Source organism: Typopeltis vanoorti, chromosome 24, assembly GCF_054136105.1.
Source record: "Typopeltis vanoorti isolate ZY-2024b chromosome 24, IOZ_Tvanoo_1.0, whole genome shotgun sequence".
NCBI lineage: Eukaryota > Metazoa > Arthropoda > Arachnida > Uropygi > Thelyphonidae > Typopeltis > Typopeltis vanoorti.
The window spans coordinates 40,402,211-40,425,112 of record NC_143572.1 but is presented as its reverse complement, the minus strand read 5'-3'; the positions used below and the strand labels follow the sequence as shown (position 1 = coordinate 40,425,112).

General features: G+C 37.3%; 1 protein-coding gene across 1 annotated transcript in view; it reads left to right on the top strand.

Moving 5' to 3' along the window:
* MED28 (mediator complex subunit 28) overlaps nt 1–22,902 on the top strand; it is a 72,837-nt gene that overhangs the window by 25,533 nt on the left and 24,402 nt on the right. The window contains exon 3 of the mRNA XM_090414007.1: nt 17,025–17,137. Within this exon, the coding sequence (XP_090270133.1) occupies nt 17,025–17,137 (113 nt within the window). The remainder of the gene's footprint in view (nt 1–17,024; nt 17,138–22,902) is intronic.

Sequence of the window (22,902 nt, the reverse complement as noted above, 5' to 3'; positions counted from 1 at the left end):
TTAAGGGATAACTATCTGCGACAGCATGTAATGGAAAATACTAGGGGTCAGAGAGTGCTTGACCTAGTAATTACATCTGAGGATTTGGCTGTAACAAATATGATCACATTGCCACCAATTGGTGAGAGTGATAATAGGGTCTTGACTTGGGAGGTGACTAAAGGGGTGGAATTTTCAATTAAGACAGGGTAGATGTGGAATTATCGGGCTGGAAAGTATGACAAGCCTAGGAGTTTGATTGGTTCAGTGCCATGTCATGTACAAATGCAAGAACTAGAAGTTGATAGTGCATGGGAGGCAGTTAAGAAGTGTTTGCATGAAGCAATGGCTGACTGTATACTTAGAGTCCGAATAATAAATCAAGTAGGGGTTAAATGGATGAATAACACCATTAAGCTTGAGCTGCAAAAAAAGAAACAACTATGGAAGGAATTTAAGGAGAAAGGTGACCGGCAGGCACATGAACGGTATAAAGCACATGCCAGAAGGGTAACGAGTGTGGTAAGAAAAGCAAAAAAGGATTACGAAAGAACATTGGCCATGCAGGCTAAAGAGGATCCTAAACAGTTTTTTAGATATGTAGCAAGTAAAAGGAAAAATGTACATGACAGAATGATTTTAAGGAATGCCGATGGTAGTGAGGTAACCAAATTAGTTGATATAGTGGAATTACTAAGCAAGCACTTTGCAAGTATATATCAACCAGGTGGTGACATTGCAGAAACGAATAAACCAGTAGATTATATGGGAATTGTGTTGAATGAAGTGGAGGTGACTAGTCTATTGCATAACCTCAATGTCAATATATCCGTGGGATTGGATGGTGTACCAGCTCGTGTTGTATGAGAAATAGCTAAAGAATTGTCAGTACCCTTGACCATTTTGTTTAATTTGAGTCTCGGATCTGGTTTAGTCCCGAGAGGATGGAAAGAGGGGAAAATAGTTCCACTGCATAAAGGTGGTTCCAAGACTGCTGTTATAAATTACCGACCGATTAGCATATCAGGAATCATTGTCAAGGTCTTAGAGAAATTAGTCAAGAAAAGAATACATGATTGGATAGATGAAAATGGGATATTGTATGGGGAACAACATGGTTTTGTGAAGGGTAGATCATGCCTCAGTAACTTGCTCACATTTTATAACACAGTGACGGCTGAACTGGATAGGTGTAATGGGTTTACAGTGATACTACTGGACCTTGCCAAGGCCTTTGACAGTATATCACGTGGAACCCTAATCAGTAAACTGGAGCAGATGGGGATAGATATAAGGTTGGTGAAATGGATAGGAGGGTAGTTGAAGGAGAGATACCAGAGAGTGGTTTATTCAGGAGTGGAGTCTAAAAGACAGCTTGTGACTAGTGGAGTGCCACAGGGCTCTGTTCTTGGACCACTGCTTTTCAATTTGTTCATCAATGATATTGGAAAGGATTTGAGAGGAAGTGTTCACTTGTTTGCTGATGATGCAAAGTTGGGTAGAGCAATTGTGAGTGCACAGGATGTCACAATTTTACAGGATGATTTGGATAGTTTGGAGGTTTTGGGCTAGGAAAAATGGATGTCAATTTAATGTGGCAAAGTGTAAGGTTATGCACTTTGGGGTGAAAAGAATAGCAGCAGTATATCGCATTGGTGGAACCGTACTCCAGGAGATTGATGAGTCCGGGGATTTGAGAGTGTTGGTGGATAGGGAATTGAAGTTTAGGGGGGGGCACATTGCAAAAGTGACTAAATCAGCTCATCAAATCACTTGGCTTCTGAAAAATACTTTAACATGCAGAGACAAACAAGTTGTTGTTCTTCTGTATCGAGCGTTGATAAGACCCCATCTGGACTACTGTGCTCAGTTATGGGCACCAGGGTTTCTTCGTTATGGGGAGGAAGTGGAGAGGATCCAGAGACGAGTGACCAAGATGATAGCAGGTCTGTGGAATGAACCTTATGAGAATAGGTTGAAGATTTGTGGGTTGCAGAGATTGGACGATAGGTGAAGGAGGGGTGATATGATTGAGACATTCAAATTACTGAAGGGTTTTTATAAGATTGATCCAGAAGATATTTTTGAAAATATGACTGGTGGTGGGAGGACTAGGGGCCAAGCATGGAAGCTGGGCAAGACCTTGGTTGACAAGGGTGTTAGTGCTAGGTTTTTTACTTGGAGAGTGGTGAATGAGTGGAATAAGCTTCCAGAGTCTGTTGTGGGTGCTACGACCGTGAATGAGTTCAAGGCAAGGTATGATAGATACTGTGTGAATGTCGAATAGTTGTTCTTGACATGATGTTAGGGCCTCCCTAGATGAGTCTGTCGACTCCTTGGAGTTGCCCGGAACAATAATAATAATAATTAGATAAGAGAATACTGAAGTGTTGACAAGTAATATACTAATTTGGAGGAGGTTAGTAATAAAGCAAACTTAGTAATGTAGTACTGTCACGGTATTCTGTGTATCCCTTCAGGATACATATCGGAAATTGCTGATGACTATTCTAATATTAAAACAGCTTCCCTTATCCACTTTCCAAAAGATGAAATTCACCCATCATCAGTGCCTCATGTATGCAAGATATACTAATATAAACTCCCTTATTAAGGACAGTCTGGGAGATCTGCTGTTAGACAGTGAGTAGATTGCCAAAAGTATATAATTATGAACCAACTTGGACAAAGCAGATTGTATTCAATACTCTATATGAAGTCAGATTACAACTTCCAAACATAGATGACTCTCGCTAGTGCAAAAACTCATAGCGACCACAATAAAAAAAAAAAATTGTTATAGTAAATTTGAGCATAATACTGTATACCTAAGAGATATACTTGAGACTCTTCAGTGGTTGGTTATAGCAATGTTTGCTATAGTTAGAGTCTAATATATTAGGGGAGACTGTCATCTTCCATTTAACTTGAAGAAGAAAAAAATCTCAACAGAGAGCAGAAATTCCATGTTTGTATTCAATTTACGTTGTTTGCATTTGTTATCTACAAAAATGGCTCAGTAAGTGAAATACTGTTGTTGGAAGTTTTTCCACTTGGTTATACTTTAAATTAAAAATACCAAGAAATTATATACTTGGTTTAATCCTTTATCCAAGTGTAGGCAAACAAGTTTGTGCCTGAACTATTTTCAGGACTGGGGCAACTCGTATATAGATCTCTAATCCAGAGTCTTTTAATAATAAGGTGTGACACCTTTTGGCAACTCGTATATGAAAAATATGACTTCTGCTTTACTTCACCCTTAGTATCACATCTGGTTCTGGCTACCACTGAATAGACCTCAATAAAGGTCTGGGTAGTGACCCTTCCCACAATGCATAGCATTATACATATCCTTAAGGATATGTATAATGCTTATATGCAAGTGATGTGGAGTCATAAGCTTCTATATACAAGTTTCCCCAGTCCTGAAAATAGTTCAGGTGCAAACTTGTTTGCTTACACTTGGATAAAGGATTAAACCAAGTACATAATTTTTTGGTATCTTTAATTTAAGTAAATGCTAGATTAAAATATTGAATTGCTTAACTATTGTGCTTGTTAATTAACCTCCCTACCGGCTGAGTTGGATGAAATAGTGAGACCAAATTGCACTTCTTATTCCTGTTATTCAACGGGTGTTACAGAATCGTATCCAGATTTAGGTGGACATCTATAGATGTCATGACCGGTTGGAGTGTTAAGCTATAAAAAGTCTGTCATTACAGTCTTTCATAATCAGTGCAAAGCACAAGCAGGATGACCTGACCTGCAGGATGACCACCACCAACAACAATAACATGTCAGCCATTATTAGTTTCTCGATTGCCGCTTAGGGGAACAAGTGTGCATGCTCACCGAGGATATTGGTGAGTGATTGACAACTGACCTAGAGCATGTTTGGTACCTAGGTAACAGAGAAAACAAGGAGAGAAAGAGAATATCTGACTTACTGAGCAAATGCTTTGTGAGGGTGTCATCAAGGTGGAAATAATACAGTGATTGATATAACAGGGACTCATATGAGAAGAGAGGTAGATGACCACCACAGGTATGGTGTTTAGAATATTATGAAATCTTAATGCAAATACAGGGCACAGGATTGGATGAGATATTTCATGAAGTATGAAAAATTAAGGGTTATATAATTCTCAGCAATAACATGTCAGCCATTACTAGTTTCTTGACTAGTAATGGCTTATTACTAGCCATTACTTATTCTCCTAAGCAGCCATTGCTGCTTAGGGGGAATAAGTGTGCATACTCACCAAGGAGATTGATGGGTGATTGACAACTGACAGAGAGAGTGTTCGATACCTAGGTAACAGAGAAAACAGAAGAGAGAAAGAATGGAAGTTTCAGAATGCAGATGAGAGAATTTTGTTTTAGGACGTCCTTAAGAAAACATGACAGCTGGAATATATTAATAGAAGATTCTGTAAAGGAATTGTAACGAAGTGAATCCTTTAACTGGAAAAGTGAGACTCTCAACAAGTGAATAGTAAATAAAAGGAGATATTAAATAGATGTTCTATTTCAATGTTAGAAGAAACGCTAAATGGAAAGTTTCATCTTCTGTCTCAAGGATGACAGTGATGTTAATTATTTTATCTGAATGAGCAGAATTAGTGAAATTTGCAACTGTAAAGTGGCTTTAATGAAGAGTCTCTGATTTGATAGTGGTTATAAAGTAGTAAAGGAAATTATTTTTTCTCTGGTAAAGAATATGTAATTAGTGCTTTTTGAAATAAAATTGCTTGAGGTAAGAATATTTAAACTCCGTGAAACACTGAAGATGAATGAAACAATGCGCTAAATAAGAAAACATCATAGTTCCAGGGAAGTTAATAAGAAGTTTTATATTTTGAGAAAGGACCTAATAAAGAACTGACTTTAATGAACATTTATTGTTTGTAGGATTCATTATGATAAACATAATGCTCAATCTAGTAGACTGATTAAGCACATGTTAAACAAAGCAATAATAATGTCAGTGAGAGAATGAAAATATTCCTTTCAAGATAAAGTAGATCTAAAGTATAGATTTAGTTTAGAAGGCCTTGGATCCAAATAGTTTCATAGTTAATTTTAGTTACAATTTCTATAGTTTCTAGTTTCATTAAATGTATATTCTTTTATTTGGTCTCGAGTCATTAATTCCTGGATTCTAAAAATAATAGTTAAAAATCATTGTGCCAGTTGGATTGAACTCTTGTATGTTTACTTAATGCACAGTTTCTCTTTACAGTGTTATACATCTGTAAAGAGAAACAATCTCTTTACAGATGTATAACATAATGGTGCAGCTCAAAGTATTTTTAAGATAACTGTTCAAGCTGATGTGATTAATTAACAAAACCATCTTTATGTATTTCCTTCATTTCTAACTGCTAGCTTCCAATCTAAATGTGAACTATGTATTCCTCTGTATAATTGTAGTGTTTTGAAAAGCTTTTTGCTGGGCACCTTGTCATGCTTTTTTCGTACTATAAAACTTAAGCACAGATTCTTGTTATATTCCCACAATTTCTCAGATGTTTATTGTGAAGCGAAAATCTGATCTTGACAACCTCTGTTTGGTCTGAACCAGCTTGTTCTTCTCCAAGTTTCTCTTCCACAGTATTTCTGAGCCTATCCTTAAGTATGCTTGTATAAATCTTACTTCCTCTTGAATTCTTTCTTCTATAATTCTCACATTCAGTTTTATTCCCCTTTGCATAGATGGGAATTATGAGAACTCTACTCTAATAATCTGGAATTCAACCATCTGATCATGCCTTTTGAATTATGCAGTGTGTAGCCACTGCAAAACTTTTACAACTCCATATTTGAGCATTTCTGGTCAATTATCTACTCCAGCTGCCTTTTCGCTTCTCAGGCTTTTGATATCTTTTTTCTAAGTATTGATATGCATTCTTGTTTGCAATTTTCTTGAATATTTTTTTACCACTGTTCTATTACTGCATGTTTCATAATATTATTATACAGAATATCTCCATTTAATCAGAATGCTCATCATGGGAGACCCACACTAATCATTATTCACACAACATCTATCATACCTTTCTTCAAACTTATTCACCATCAGGGCACTCACAACTATTTCTGGCAATCCATTCCACTCATTTGCCACTCTCCAAGCGAGTCTGCACACTCTTACACAACCTCCAGGGATGACCTTTTATTTTCCCCTGCTCCTCGTGTATTGAAAAAATTTCTTTTGTATTACTTATAGAATCCCTTTAATAACTTATGTTTCAATCATTCCCCCCCCCCCCCCCCCACCTGTCAACTAAACTATGCTACCTCCTGATCCCCAAGAAACCCAGGTGATCAAATTTATTCACAGTAGTTAAGATGCAGCCAAATCATAGCTTTATAAAGAGGGATAATAATCTCCATATCTTTACTTGTTAGTTTTTCTTCAACAACCAAGTAATCCTCTGAGTTATTTTACCAACTTTGAGTGTCAAATCTCTGTCCACCATCATCCCCAGATCCCTAGTCTTGCAAATTTCCTTTAATAAAATACCATCAGTATGATACAAAATACACAAATTACATAAGCTCTTTTCATTCCGAAGTGCATTACCTTATGTTTGAAGCATTAATCAACAACCATTGTCCTTTTCTGCACACTTTCAATTTATTTAACTCATCCTGCAGGACATCTACATTACCTTTATCAGTTATTGTCCTTCCCTGTTTTGCATTGTCAGCAAACAGCTGATTATTCCCTCCCCATTACATCTTCCCCTATACATAATGAGCATGTATTTTCTTGATCACAGAACTGATGTAAATAACTATTTGGGAACATTGATCAAGTGTAAACGGATAAGTATTTTAATACCAACTAGTTTCACCAAACTTAAGCTGTTGGCATCGTCAGGGTACAAGCATTGAAGTTCAAACATATCACAAAATAGATCTTAACTGTAAATTCTAAAATTTATAGTTACAAACTAAAATAGCATTGAACGTGAATAATACACATCACATGTACGTGATTTTTTTTATTATTATTATTACGGGTATCTCCATGGAGTCAGACGGGTATCTCCATGGAGTCAGTAGACTCATCGCGGGAGATCCAAACTAGCAAAACAATATCTGTCCTATCTCTTCTTGAATTCATTTACAGACGAAGAGCTCACAACTAAGTCAGGCAATGAATTCCACTCATTCACCACCCTCTAGGCAAAAGACCTTGTTCTCACACCCTTGTTAACCACACTCTTCTTTAATTTCCGGGGATGACCTCTTGTTCTTCCATCGCTATTACACAGCTGAAACATTTCCCCTGCATCAATCCTATAAAAACCTTTCAGTAATTTAAATGTTTCTATCATATCCCCTCTTCTCCGCCTATCAACCAACCTCTGCAATCCACAAGCTCTCAATCTATCAATGTAGGGAGCATTTTTTACATCACTCACCAACTTAGTCACTCTTCTCTAAACCTTCTCCACAGCCTCCTCATCTCCAAGGAATCCAGGTGACCAGACCTGAGCACAGTAATCCAAATGTGGAAGTATCAACGCTTTATAAAGGGGAATAATAACCTCTTTATCTCTGGATGTCAGTGTGTTCCTCAACAACCAAGTAATCCTATGTGCGATCTTGGACACCTTAGTAATGTGTCCCCTGAAATTCATCTCCCTATCTACCAACACCCCTAAGTCCCTGGCCTCATCAATCTCTTGGAGTACTGTTCCATCAATGTAGTACACAGCTGGTAATCTTTTAATCCCAAAATGCATGACTTTACACTTTTCCACATTGAACTGACATCCATTACCTTTTGCCCATTCTACCAGCTTATTTAAATCATCCTGCAAACTTTCAACATCAGCTTGATTTTTTATTGCGCTACCCAACTTTGCATCATCAGCAAACAACCGTATATCTCCCTTTAAGCCATTTCCTATATCATTTATATACAAATTAAACAACAGTGGCCCAAGCACAGAGCCCTGAGGCACACCACTTGTCACCTACCTCATCCTGGACTCTGCCCCTCCATACACCACCTTCTGGTATCTCTCCCTGAGCCATTCTCCTATCCATATCACCAATTTTAGTATCCATTCCCATCTGCTCCAATTTGTGTAACAGTGTTCCATGGGGTATCCTGTCAAAAGACTTAGCAAAATCCAGAAGTACCACCGTGTAGCCAGTTCCTTTGTCCAACTCAAATGTCATTCTATTATGAAAAGTTAATAGATTGCTAAGGCAGGATCTACCTTTAACAAAACCATGTTGGCCTCTATAGAGTATCATATCGTGATCCACCCATTCTCGAATTTTGTCTTTAACCAATTTTCCAATACTTTTACCACTACTCCTGAGATGTCACCATGCAAAAACCTTATGCAAAAGAACCACTTTGCCTAACTTCCACTCCCTAGGGACCATACCAGAGTTCGAACTTAAGTTAAATATCCAAGTAAGAGGGGTTGACAATTCCTTTGCACATTCACTCAACACCTGAGCTGATATTCCATCTAAACCTACAGCAGTGTTTCATTTAAATTTTGCAATGTATTAAATACCTCTGATTTCTTAGCTTCAATTCTCACATTAGTTATTGTTACAGGTACAGAGATATCCTCACTTGGGTGATAGACTTTTGAAAAGTGATCACTCAGTAACTCGACTATTACATCTGATTTTGTCACTTCAATACCATCGGCACGCTAAAGTTATCCTTCCGAAGTCATTCTTCCTTTTACTTGCCACATAGCGGAAGAACTCTTTGGGATTACCCTTGATCTCATTGGCTAAAGTCTTCTCATAATCCGATTTAGCTTTTCTTACTATGCTGGTAACCTTCCTAGCTTGAGCCTTGTACTGCTTATGGGTGTACTGATTGCATTTCTCCTTGTACATTCTCCATAACATTTTCTTTTTTTGCAGATCAAGCTTGATACTACTGCTCATCCATTTAACGCCTGCCTTGTTTGTCTTCCTGACCATGGGGACACAATCTGATATTGCTTTCCTCAGATACCTGCTGATTTTATCCCATGCACTGCTAACATCTTTCCCCTGCAATATGTTCTGCCATGGGATGGCTGCAAGCTCACTCTGAAGCTTGTTATAATTGCCTAACCTGTAGTTCCATATATACCCCTTCTTAACAGAAAAATCCACAGATTTTGCAACCTCCCAAGTCAATACCACATGATTGCTTTCACGAATTGGAGGTAACGAGGACACCTTACTTATGTATATATCCTCTGAACCAATAACCAGGTCCAACACTCTGAAACCACGTGTCCCTTCAGTTATGTGCTGTTTCAAGTAATTATCTCGTGGAAGATGTATGAACTCCATTTCCTTTTTGCTATGTGATATTTCCTCCTTCCAATTGATATCACCATAATTAAAATCCCCCATAATAATCACTAAACCTGCACTCATTGCACTAATTTGCTGATGCATGAATTCAATATCTCCCCCTGTACCCCCTAGCCTATAGCAGCATCCAACTGTATATTTGGTTGCGTTAGTCACTATTTCACACCAGATCACCTCAAATGAACTCTCATTCACATGTCTATCATCTTGATATACTACTTTATTTGGCTGCAACACATCAGCTATCATCAACAGTACTCCTCCCCATGATCTATCTTCTCTATCCTCCTTGAAAATACTGTACCTATCACATTCAATTCCAGTGACCACATCATCTGCTGATAGCCAAGTTTCACTAATGCCTACAACTTTTGGTGAGATTGCACTGACTAATGCCAAAAATTCTTCGCTCTTATTTCGAATGCTTCTTGCATTGGTATACAAAAATTGCAGATTCCGTCTAGTTCTTGTGCCGGCTTTAGAACTGATATACAAGTCACTAATTTCAGTAGTCCCATGCCAATTTTTATCCCCTCTCTTCTGCAAATGAGGATCAATAAATATACAATCACTGCTAAAGTTTCTCTCTCTTACACTCAACCTTTTCAATAGTAGTTTCACCTGCCCAATTACTTCAACCTGTTCAGAAAACAGTAACTTCTTCAATCGCTTATGTCCGTCCATGTTCAGATGCAGCCCATCTCTAGCATACAACTGTCTTTTTCCTTCAAACACACTCCAGACATCAACAAATTCCAGACCTCTTTTTTTGCATATTCTTGCAATCATATCATTCATTATCATTGCTCGTCTACTTAACTCGTAATTGTCAAAATGAGGCAGCACACACACACGCTATCCTCCCATTGACACTTTTCCTCTTCACAATATCTAACAATGTTCTTAAATCTTTTGCTACCTGATTTATACCACCACTAAGGTGATTTGTACCCACCATAACTATCAACTTGTCTGCATCATGCCCGCTCTTTATTGCTAAAGCCACTCTTTCTATTGTCCCACCAGCCAAGCACTCCTCAGGCATACCACTCTCCATACCTTTAATCATAGAATCACCATATATCTATTACTGCATCATGGATCCTCCATGAGTCCACAAGCGTCACTTGTGGACTCATTTTCTACGCTATTCAGCATGACTCTCCCAGTTTCATTACTCAATGCTCTTTTATTTATCCCCCCCACTCTCACAACATCTCGTTTCTTCTAGACCTCTTGTGGTTTTATTTTGTTGACTCCCAATCACTCCCATACTATTTATTACTGCATCATTCACCAAAGACTCACCCATACGTAATCCTGTTCTAGTTACTTCAGCTAAAGTAATCTCTATAGTCCTAATTTCTCTGTTTAACACATTAAACTCAGTTTTAACTTCCAGTATCTCCTAACTGAGCACTTCCAATTCCTCATACAGAAGATGAAGGTCATTTTCATGAACTCCCGCCAAAGTTCTTCTGTTACAGTCCAGATGTCAACTTCCATTCCTAAACGCTCCAGCCTATCCCGACACTTCTCACATATGTCGACATTTTCGTTCTTCTCATTTAGCCAGACTGACCAGAGATCCTTCACATTCTTTGGCGTATACATGTAGCAGTTTCTGCAACACATCCATTGGGAAAAATCTATCACTGAGCCAGCCTTTCGTGTAGAAGTCCTGTGCTCCGCTGACATATGTTTCTTCTTGGATGCCATCTTTACACGTTGAAGTAGTGAAACAAACAGCAGCGAAAACACAATATATACAACACAGTTCCAAACAATAACACCACTGAAGGACACTTGTATCTAACGGATGCATAACTGCAGCACAATTTGGGACAAAAAGCCACACTATATTTAAATTTCAAACATGTTTTCTAGCCTAACTAAACACGACCGTCACATTCACCAAGGACACCAGCGCCACCACAAGTTACAAGTTGTTGCTAAGGAAAGTTCTATAGTTTGCATTAAAGTTCATTTCTTGTGTGTTCAGAGATCTAATTAGGGTTTTCCATATCTCTGGAAGTATTAAACCTTGGTTCCTGTTAAGGTTATCTGTAGTGCATGCAACCATGGCAGCTTCTTTAAACATTCGAGAGTGGTAGTCCTCTTCTATGTAAGGGGTACAACTTTTGTCCCGCTCAATGATGTGATTTGCTATGGAGAAATGTGATGACAGGCCTATCTGTTGTTTTTAACATAACCAATGTGTTCCTTCTGTCTAATCTCAAGGCTTCTCGAAGTCTGGCCGATGTAACTTGAACCACACGAGCATGGGATATTATAGACTTATATATATAGGATATTATAGACTTATAGAAAGCATGGGTATCTTTTGGAGATTGTAGTAGTTTATGAATTGTTTCTATAGGTTTGAATGGCACTCTTATTTTGTGTGGTTTGAGGAGATTAGCGAGTTGTTAGAGATACTGCTCATATATGGAATGGCGATTGTTGTAATATATTGAGTGTCTTCACTTCTCTTTGTGGTTGCTCAGAGAAAAGGATTTTGTTGACGAGTCTTCGTCGGTAGCCATTCAAGGCGAGGTTATTAGATATCAATATTAATTCATCTTGGAGGTCCTTTTCATCTGTTGTAATGCGGATAGCTCTTTTCTTTAGAGTTTGTGAGAAATGTGGTGTGAGGAGATGAAATGTAGATAACGTCCTGTATTCATAGGTTTCCTGTAGACTGATAGGCTCAAAAGGCCATTAACTTGCTTCTTAATTAAGATCTCTAAGAACGGTAGTTGTTTGTCTTTTTCAAGTTCTAGAGTAAATTTAATAGAATGGTGAAAGGAGGTTAATTTTGTTGGGAAAATCAATTAGGTCATCTTTGTTGTGGTTCCATACAGTGAAGATATTATCTACATATCTCCACCAAATTATTGGTTTAGGATTTATTTGAGGTGGAATTTTATTTTCTAGATCCTCCATAAATAGGTCAGCACAAGAAGGAGAAAAGGGGCTACCCATTGCCAGGCCAGTTAATTGTTGGTAAATGGTTTTCTTCCAAGAAAAATAGTTTGAATTTAGGAAATGATTGTACAGTGAGGTTATATCTGGTGGGAATAAAGTGCCTAAGATGTTGATAATTTCCACCACAGGAACGTTTGTAAAAAGAGAAGTGACATCTAAGCTTGCAAGTAGATCTTCAGTTAATGTTTTTTAATTTACTAAATGTTGTGAATTTCGGACATAACTTTCTGAGTTATGGATATGTTGTTGTAAGAGTTTAGAGAGATGCTTAGACAATAAGTAGGTAGGTGAGTTAATGCCATCCACAATGGGGCTTAAAGGAATACCATCTTTGTGAACTTTTGGAACCCCATAAAGTCTTGCAGTTAGAGGGTGCATGGATTTTAATTTTTTAAATAGATCTGTTGGCCAGTTGATCATATTGCGTAGTAATTCGTTTGTGTCATTGTGGTTTTATTAATGTAGGATCTTTCGTTAAGATATGATAAACAGACATCTCCAACAGTAGATTGTTGACTTTATTCTCGTAGTCCTTGGTATTTAATATCGCAGTACTGTTACCCTTGTCTGCCTTAAGTATTATAATAGCTAGTGGGATTGAATGTGAGGGATATAGTGTGTTCAGGAGTGACAGGGAGAATAAAATGGGGACAGGAGTGTTATTGATGATAGCTGATGAGTTACAGCCAAGAAGAATAGAAGTGAAACTGCAGGATAGAGAAAAGAGCACATTTGAGGCTATTTGGTATGAGATTGAGGCTATCTGAACAAAATATACAATTGGGTGCTGCTATAGACCAGGTGATGGAATAGATGGTGGAGATAGTATGCATAAGCAAATAGAAGAAATGAGTGGAAGGAGGGTAATTATTATGGGAGATTTCAACTATGGTCGCATTGATTGGCGTGAGGAGAGGACACACGGGAGGAAGGAATTGGATTTTATGCGGTTATTAAGGGATAACTATCTGCGACAGCATGTAATGGAAAATACTAGGGGTCAGAGAGCGCTTGACCTAGTAATTGCATCTGAGAATTTGGTTGTAACGAATATGACCACGTTGCCACCAATTGGCGAGAGCGATCATAGGGTCTTGACTTGGGAGGTGGCTAAAGGTGTGGAATTTACAATTAAGACAGGGTACATGTGGAATTATTGGGCTGGTAAGTAAGACAAGCTTAGGAGGTTGATTGGTTCAGTGCCATGGCATGTAAAACTGCAAGGGCTGGATGTTGATAGTGCATGGAAGGTGGTTAAGAAGTGTTTGCAGGAGGCAATGGCTGGCTGTATACCTAGAATCCGAACAATAAATCAAGTAGGTTTTAAATGGATGAATAGCACCATTAAGCCTGAGCTGCAAAAAAAGAAACTATTGTGGAGGGAATTTAAGGAGAAAGGTGACCGGCAGGCACATGAACGGTATAAAGCACAGGCTAATGAGTGTGGTAAGAAAAGCAAAAAAGGATTACGAAAGAACATTGGCCATGCAGGCTAAAGAGAATCCTAAACAATTTTTTAGATATGTAGCAAATAAAAGGAAAAATGTACATGGCAGAATGATTTTAAGGAATGCCGATGGTAGTGAGGTAACCAAATCAGTTGATATAGTGGAATTACTAAGCAAGCACTTTGCAAGTATATATCAACCAGGTGGTGACATTGCAGAAACGAATAAACCAGTAGAGTATACGGGAATTGTGGTGAATGAAGTGGAGTTGAGTAGTCTATTGCATAACCTCAATGTCAATACATCCGTGGGATTGGATGGCATACCAGCTCGTGTCGTACGAGAAGCAACTAAAGAATTGTCAGGTACCCTTGACCATTTTGTTTAATTTGAGTCTCTGGTCTCGGTTAATCCCAAGGGGTGGAAAGAGGGGAAAATAGTTCTACTGCATAAAGGAGGTTCCAAGACTGCTGTTGTAAATTACTGACCAATCAGCATATCAGGAATCGTTGTCAAGAAAATAGTCAAGAGGAAAATACAGGATTTGATAGATGAAAATGGGATACTGTATGGGGGACAGCATGGTTTTGTGAAGGGTAGATCATGCCTCAGTTACTTGCTCACGTTTTATTACACAGTGAAGGCTAAACTAGATAAGGATAATGGGTTTACAGTGATTCTACTGGACCTTGCTAAGGCCTTTGACAGGATACCACATGGAATTCTAATCAGTAAACTGCAGCATATGGGGGATGGATATAGGGTTGGTGAGATGGATAAGAGGGTGGTTGATGGAGAGATATCAGAGAGTGATTTATTCAGGAGTAGAGGCCAAAAAATGGCCTGTGACTAGTGGTGTATTGCAGGGTTCTGTTCTTGGACCACTACTGTTCAATTTGTTCATTAACAATATAGGAAAGGATCTGAGAGGAACTGTTCATTTGTTTGCTGATAATGCAAAGTTGGGTAAAGCAATAGTGAATGCACAGGATGTCAAAATTTTGCAGGATGATTTGGATAGTTTGGAGAACTGGGCTAAGGAGAATGGATGTCAATTTAATGTGGCAAAATGTAAGGTTATGCATTTTGGGGTGAAAAGATTAGCAGCAGTATATCACATTAGTGGAACTGTACTCCAGGAGATTGACGAGGCCAGGGATTTGGGAGTGTTGATGGACAGGGAGCTGAAGCTTAGGGGGCACATTGTAAAAGTGGCTAAATCAGCTCATCAAATCACTTGGTTGATGACAAATCGAGCCTTGATAAGATCCCATCTCCACCTCCTCCCCATCCAGAAGAAACCCTGGATGGGGAGGAGCTGGAGAGGATCCAGAGGTGAGTGACCAAGATGATAGTAGGTGTATGGAATGAACCTTATGAGAACCGGTTGAAGATTTTCGGGTTGCAGAAATTGGTTGGTTGGTAAATGGTAAAGGAGTGATATGATTGAGACATTCAAATTACTGAAGGGTTTCCATAAGATTAATTCAAAAGATATTTTTGAGAATAGGACTAGTGGTGGGAGGACTAGGGGCCATACATGGAAGCTAGGCAAGAGTGTGGTTAGCAAGGGTGTTAGAGCGGTTTTTTACTTGTTTACTTGGAGAGTGGTGAATGAGTGGAATAAGCTGCCAGAATCTGTTATGGGTGCCATGACTGTAAATGAGTTCAAGGCGAAGTATGATAGATACTGTGTGAATGTTGAATAGTTGTTCTTGACATGATGTTAGGGCCTCCCTCGATGAGTCTATGGACTCCTTGGAGTTGCCGGTAATAATAATACTATGGATAACCATCTTGCTCATAATCATCTCCCTAGTATGGTAGCATACAGCTACTGTCACCAGCCTGGTTGGCCAAGTGGTTAGTGTTCCTTCTCCAGTCATCAGGTCACAGGTTTGAATCCCACTCCAGGCATCATGGATGTTTATGATTTCTTACCTTGTCTACTGCTGTAACCATTGATATGATGCAGTATGACCTTTGTTGCTTTTTTATGTTGAGCCCATACACAAGAAATTGGTTGATCAACCTATATTAGTACCATATATGGGTAGTGAGTTTGAAAGGAGAAACTTGTTTACATTTCATTTAAAAGTCTGTATATTGTGTTCCTTGGGAAACACAACAGAGAGAAGACTGTGCCACAAAACAGCAGTTGCACAGATGGAGGAGGAGGAAAAGAAACGGAAACTTGTTTTTTTTTCAAGGTGCACTGTGAAGGGATGTTGAGCAGCAGTTGCATGTGTTCCAATGAGCTTAGTACTAGGTGGAGGAATTATTGATGCTATTTGAGATGAACACTAGAAAATACATATTGCAGAAACCAGATGTCTGTGTGTGTGTGGGGGGGGGGAGTTGGTTTTTTTCTGTCTCTGACAGATTTCTTATTGATGTTGCAACCAATAACTAGTCCACGTTTGAAGTCGCTGAGCTCCCTTGACCTATCCATTCTGCTTGTACTTATCACTGAACAACACAGCTCGTGCCTCCTTTTATACTGGTAAGTGAGTTCATAGTGACATCTAGATGTCAGTTTATGAATTACAGAGGGGTGTCCAGATACTTTTGATCAGATAGTGTGTGTGTGTGTGTGTGTGTACTAGTGGGCCCACCCCCTGATGCCTATCCCCCCCCCCGTGTTCCAGACTGGTAGGTCGGTTCTCCTTGAATTCTGATGACTCGAATTTTGAAGACTCAACACTCAGGGTAGCCCCTGAGTTTCAAAATGTTTCAGATAACTTGACAAAAACGTTACAGCCTACATCTGTTTTAAGCCGACATCACATCCATTTCCAATTTCAGCTTATCATTTTATAGTATAGAGTAGGTAGATATATATATATATATACATATATATATACACTGCTCAAAACAATTACAGGATATTTTAGTTTCTGTCAGATAATTATAAATTTCTGCAAATAATTATAACTTTCGGGCATTTTATACATGAATAAATACTTTTTATTTATGGATAGGGTGTAATTGATGAGATTTTTTTAAATAATTGATATTTATTACAAATTATGTTAGATTTGTAAATTATTTTTATAACTTTATAATTTACAAGAAAACCAAAATATCCCCTAATTGTTTTGAGCAGTGTGTGTGTGTGTGTGTGTGTATTGCATTTAATTTTGCTTCAGCTTATGCTATGAAATTTTAATTTGCAAGATCATAAATTTATGCAGTCACTTGTACCATTTCTTAAAGTTTTTTTTAAATATTTTTATTTTTTATCAGGTGTTGAACAAACTATTCAGCGATTCTTGGATTTGGCTAAACAAATGGAGTGTTTCTTCTTGCAAAAGAGATTACTCCTTTCTGTACAAAAGCCAGAACATATCATTCTTGAAGTGAGTATATGAAATTATTGGTATTATTGAAGAGGAGAAGTTAGAATGATGTATATTCTTTTTATGCTGAATGAATGAATGAATGAGGTTACTTGGTTGGAAAAATGATTTGTTAAATAAAATATTTTATTTTCATTCATGTTATTATTAGTATTATTTGGAGAGGGGTAGTTAGAATGGGTATATCTCTTTATGCCAAATGAATGAAGTTACTTGGTTGGCTGGCTGAGTGGTTAGCATGTCCGCTCTCCAATCAAGAGGCTGCGGGTTCGAATCCCGCCATGGGCATGGCTGTTTTTGATTGTCTGTGGAAATACTAGTGGTGGCGGTTGGCAGTAGACAGTATTGGCGTAGTTGAAGTTAATTGGTGGATTGTGAGTGGTGGAAGCGGAGTTGTAGAGTAGATGCCCTCCCTCGATGAGTCTTTGGACTCCCTGGAGGTGACAAGTAATAATAATAAAACATTTTATTTTCATCCATGGCTGAAAGGCTTCATTACACGTCACTTTCCTTGTCTGAAAAAGTGACTCGGTTCACTTTTATTCGTTTTTTTTTGTGTTTAACAAAGGTTACATTTTTTTCAGTCAGAGCTATGTTAACTGTGTATACAACTCTTGATAATATCCATTTTTTTTGTGATGAATGTATCTGCCGGTAACAGTTGGCTTCTGGAAAACTGAAAATTCAAAATGACTTGTGGGATTAGGGAGACTACATAAAAACCATAATCTCATTATTAGTATGGATCTTTTATTTTCTCTTTAAAGTCAAGACTGTTTTTGATATAAGAGCTGATGTTGCTAGTGAGATTCAAAGGATGGTTTCTTTTAATGTAGTCTCCCCTATTCACCAACATACAGTACCACTACAAGAGACTCTTCAATTTTTAGAATCTGATTTACCAGAAGATATCTGTTAACCTATTTAAATTCACCATCAATGCAGGCTACTTTACATGTCACAAGAAGTTGTTCAAACTAATAATAATATCGTCCTATCTCACCAGCCTCAGCTGATTCTTTTATGGAGCCTCTCAATAAACAACTCTTTGACACTATATTTCCTCAGCCTTGTATATAGTTACGTTTTGTTGATGACATATTTGCAGTCTGGTCCCACTCTGAGTCAGAATTACTTCAGTTCCTAAAGAAAATAAACTCCTCATACTCCCGTATCAGGTTCACTATTGAACATGAATCCATTAACCAACTATTCTTTCTGGATATCTTAATCATTGGTAATCCCACATATCATGTTGAATTTTCAGTATATCGGCAGCCAAACTTTATTAGCAGACATTCACTCTTCACAGAAAAGGGATATTATTAAGAGTCTTGTATGCAGAGCTCATACACTTTTATTAGATGAATTGAATAAAATTAAAAGCAATCTGATATGTAATGGATACAACAAAACCACCATTCAAAAAACGATTGATAATTATCATCCTTCTACAAAACTACAATCTGATGCAAAAAGAATTTCAATACAAGACTTTAAAGGAACCTCAGAACAGATAGCCTTGTAAATTCAATCCATACACTTCCTTATGAATGGGAAAATTTGAAACAAATTCTCACAAAAGCAGCAACAGAAACCTTAGGAATAAAGCACAAATGGATTAGAAAAAGAGGACTACGAGACTGGAACAAAGAAATAGAAATATAATAAAAACCAAAAAGGACAGTTACCAGAAATGGCTAAATTCCAAAACAATAGAAGCAGAAATAGAGTATAAAAGAAATAGTGCAATTGCAAAACGAGAAGTAAGGAAAAAACATAGAGAAAGATGGAACAATTTCGTAACAGAACTAGAAAAGGATTTATTTAAGCCACAACCCAAAACCTATAAAGTAATAAAATACATGAATAAAGAAATAAAAGAAAAGATAAAAATCCAAACAATAGATTTAGAAAAATGGGTGGCCTATTTTCAAAATCTCTGGACAGATGAGAACAATGAATTAAAATTTTATAAGACAAAGAATGACCTAATAGAAAATATCACAATGTTAGAACTAAAAAATATAATAAAGAAGATGAAAAATAGGAAAACGCCAGGAGAAGACAATATAAATATAGAACTCTACAAAAATGCAGGTGAAAAATTTAATGAAAGACTTTTGAAATTTTTTAATATGGTTTGGATGTCCGGAAAAACCCCTAACTCTTGGAAAAAAGCACTGGTCATCCCAATCTATAAAAAAGGAAATAAAGACAATTGCAATAATTATAGGGGAATTAGCCTGCTGAATACAGGATATAAAATATATGCAGGAATATTAAAAGAGAAACTAAGCAGCATTGTAGAAAACAAATTACTAGAAGAACAAAATGGCTTCTGAAAAGGCCGATCCTGCATAGATCCAATTTTTACTTTAAAATTATTAATAGAAAAGAGAAGAGAATTTCAAAAAGAAACACATGTGGCGTTTATTGATTATGAAAAAGCTTTTGACAAAATTAGTCGACAAAAATTGTTTAAAATATTAACCAATTTAAACATACCAAACCAACTTTTACAATCTATTCAAGAAATATATACAGGAAATAAAATAGCAGTTAAATTAGAACACACACCTCAGAATGGAAAGGTATATCAAGAGGAGTACGACAAGGATGTACCCTCTCACCTCTGCTTTTCAATATATATATAAATGAAATATTAACAATCTGGAAACAGCATAACCCATTTGGTATACAAATGACCCCGCAAATGAAGATGGATACACTACTATTTGCAGATGATCAAATAGTATTAGCTACATCAGAAGATGACTTACAAAGATCATTAAAATCATTAAATGATATCTCAAAGCAGCATAATATGACAATATCCAAAGAAAAAACAAAAATAATGGCATTCAAAGGAGAAAACCCAATAAGAAGTAAAATAGTGATAGATAATAAAATACTAGAACAAGTAAACACTTTCAGATACTTGGGATGTGATCTATCATACGAAGAAGAAAAAGACATAGACACTAAAATATCAAACTTTGTCAAAGTAAATGGCATAATAAACAGTATATTTAAGCCATCCCTGGTACAAAAACACACTAGAATCAGACTATATAATGTCTTGTCAAAACCAACTCTACTATATGGAAGCGAAACATGGACCATGAAAAGGAAAGATGAAAAACGAATTCAAACAGCAGAAATGAAGTTCCTCAAAAAAAACAGCTGGATATACCAAGTGGGACCACAAAACAAATGAAGAAATCTTACAATCCCTAAAAATCAAACCAATTAATGACTACATAAGACAGTATAAACAAAAATGGCTAGAACATTTAAATCGAATGGACAACAGCAGACTACCAAAAATATTATACAGATACAAAATAAGTGGAAAAAGAAGAATCGGAAGACCAAGAAAGAGATGGCATGAGACCGGAACAGGCCACATGGCCTATATTCCATGTTAGGAAGAAGAAGAAGAAGAAGACACTTCCTTCAAACCAGCTCAAAAACTGTCTTCCTTCCTACCATTTATGAAGGACACATTACCACATCCTTCCTTACCAGGTGTCTGTCTAGTACCCTGCTCATGTCATCTTTGCTATTTTGGACAGACTGGCCCTTCTGCCTTGATTAGAATTGAAGGACAACAAGATTATATTACATTTATGGAATCGGACAAGTTGGCAATCCTTCTAATGCTATTTACACTAAGCACAGAGTTCTTTGGAACCAGACAAAACTTCTTCATTCCAGTAAGTTCAATTTGATTGTCTTTTCCTGGAAACCTGTGAAACACTACGAAATCCTCCAAACCTGAACCGATCATCCTGCTTGCCAATATCCAAGTTATAGGAAGTGATCACTATTAATTATTAATAAGGTTTTTTTTTTCCTTTTCAAATAATTATTTTAAATTATTTTTTATTTATGCAACTTTTTACAATTGTTCCTTTGAACTATACTTCAGCTGCAATGGAGATATGAGCTAATATACACATGATTTATAACTCATTATTATAAATGATGAGTTATAAACAGTTTCTCTCTCTCCTTGATGATGTCCACATGACGTTGGATAAAATATAATGGAGTTTTTTAATAAAATTCTATATAATTTTTGTTACATGTGTAAGTCGTGAAAGTCATTTTAATATGTCTAGTGAAAATCTTCCATTAAAACTACTGGGTTGGCAAATAAGTTTGTTTGATTTATGCGTTAGTACAAGTTTACTCCACTTCGCCTGTCACTATTGTTCCGCTACCACGCAACGCTATTACGCAGTTGAAAGGCGACATTTCACATAACCTTTCAGTGAATTTTCATTTGGCCTACTTCAGTTGCGTGTGTGTAACATATTTTTAGAAATGGAAGGAAATAATGTACGTTATTGGCATATTTTGCTTTTTTATTTCAAAAAAGGTAAACGAGCTGCGGAGGCCCATAAAAAATATGCAGCATATATGGGGATGGTGCCTTAACAGAATGTGTATGCCAAAAGTGGTTTGCCAAATTCCTTTCTAGAGATTTCAACGTCAGTGATGCGCCTTGTGCCGGTCGCCCGACCGAGGTTGATTCGAGTGTTGTGAAGGATATCGTTGACAAAAATCTGTCACAAACAGTGCGGGAGATTGCTGCAGTACTGAACATATCCCATACAAGCGTTGAAAATCATTTGCACAAGCTGGGATATGTTTCAAAACTCGATGTTTGGGTGCCACATGAATTGACTGAGGCCAATATGACTGCTTGCATATCCATCTGTGATTCGCTGCGACGTCGCTAAGAAAACGACCCATTTTTGAATCGGATGATTGTGGGAGATGAAAAATGTGTCGTGTACGATAACATGGTATGTAAAAGATCATGGGGCACAAGAGCGAACTGCCGCAAACAACCTCGAAAGCAGGATTGAACCCAAAGAAGATCATGCTCTCTGTGTGGTGGGATTATAAAGGTGTTGTCCACTATGAGGTGTTACTGTCAAGCAGAACGATTGATTCAACTGTCTATTGCTCACAGTTAACGCGACTGGCCCATGCAATTAGTACAAAACGTCCTGAATTGGCAAATCGGAAAGGAGTTGTCTTTCACCACAACAACGCCAGACCCCACACATCGTTAACAACCCGGAGTAAATTGTTATGTCTTGGCTGGGATGTTTTGCTGCGTCCTCCATATTCACCGGACCTGGCACCTTCCGATTATCACTTATTCCGATTGTTGCAGAATTCTCTGAACGGGAAAACCTTCACTAATAAGGAGGCTGTCAAAAGACACCTGGATCAGTTTTTCGCCAGTAAATAAACCTTAGGAGTTTTATGAACGCGGCATAATGAAGTTGATGGACAGATGGCAAGAGGTCATTGATAAAGAGGGTCAATATATAACTGACTAGTATGTATTATATATATTAAATAAAATGTGTTTCATTCCACTCTGAAAAACCGAACAAACTTATTTGCCAACCCAATATTTATTTATCTTCTTGGATGGGAGGAATATTCCCCCCATGGAATAAATCAAATATATAATTAAATCAATTTAAATTAAATAAATTTTTGTGCAGCTTTTATAGGAAAACTACAGACTCGACTATATAAACATTATTGAAGAAAGAATGAAACAGTTTGAAAACAAGAACCAGCCTTGGAGTCTCAGTGGCAAACTCTGAAGAAAACATTGATTGTTTCTGCTAGAGGCATCTAGTGAAGTTGTCTAAGGATAGGAAAAAAAAAAGTACATTGTGGACACAAGAAGTTAAAGATGCAGTCCAGGAAAAGAAGAAGAAAGTATATTG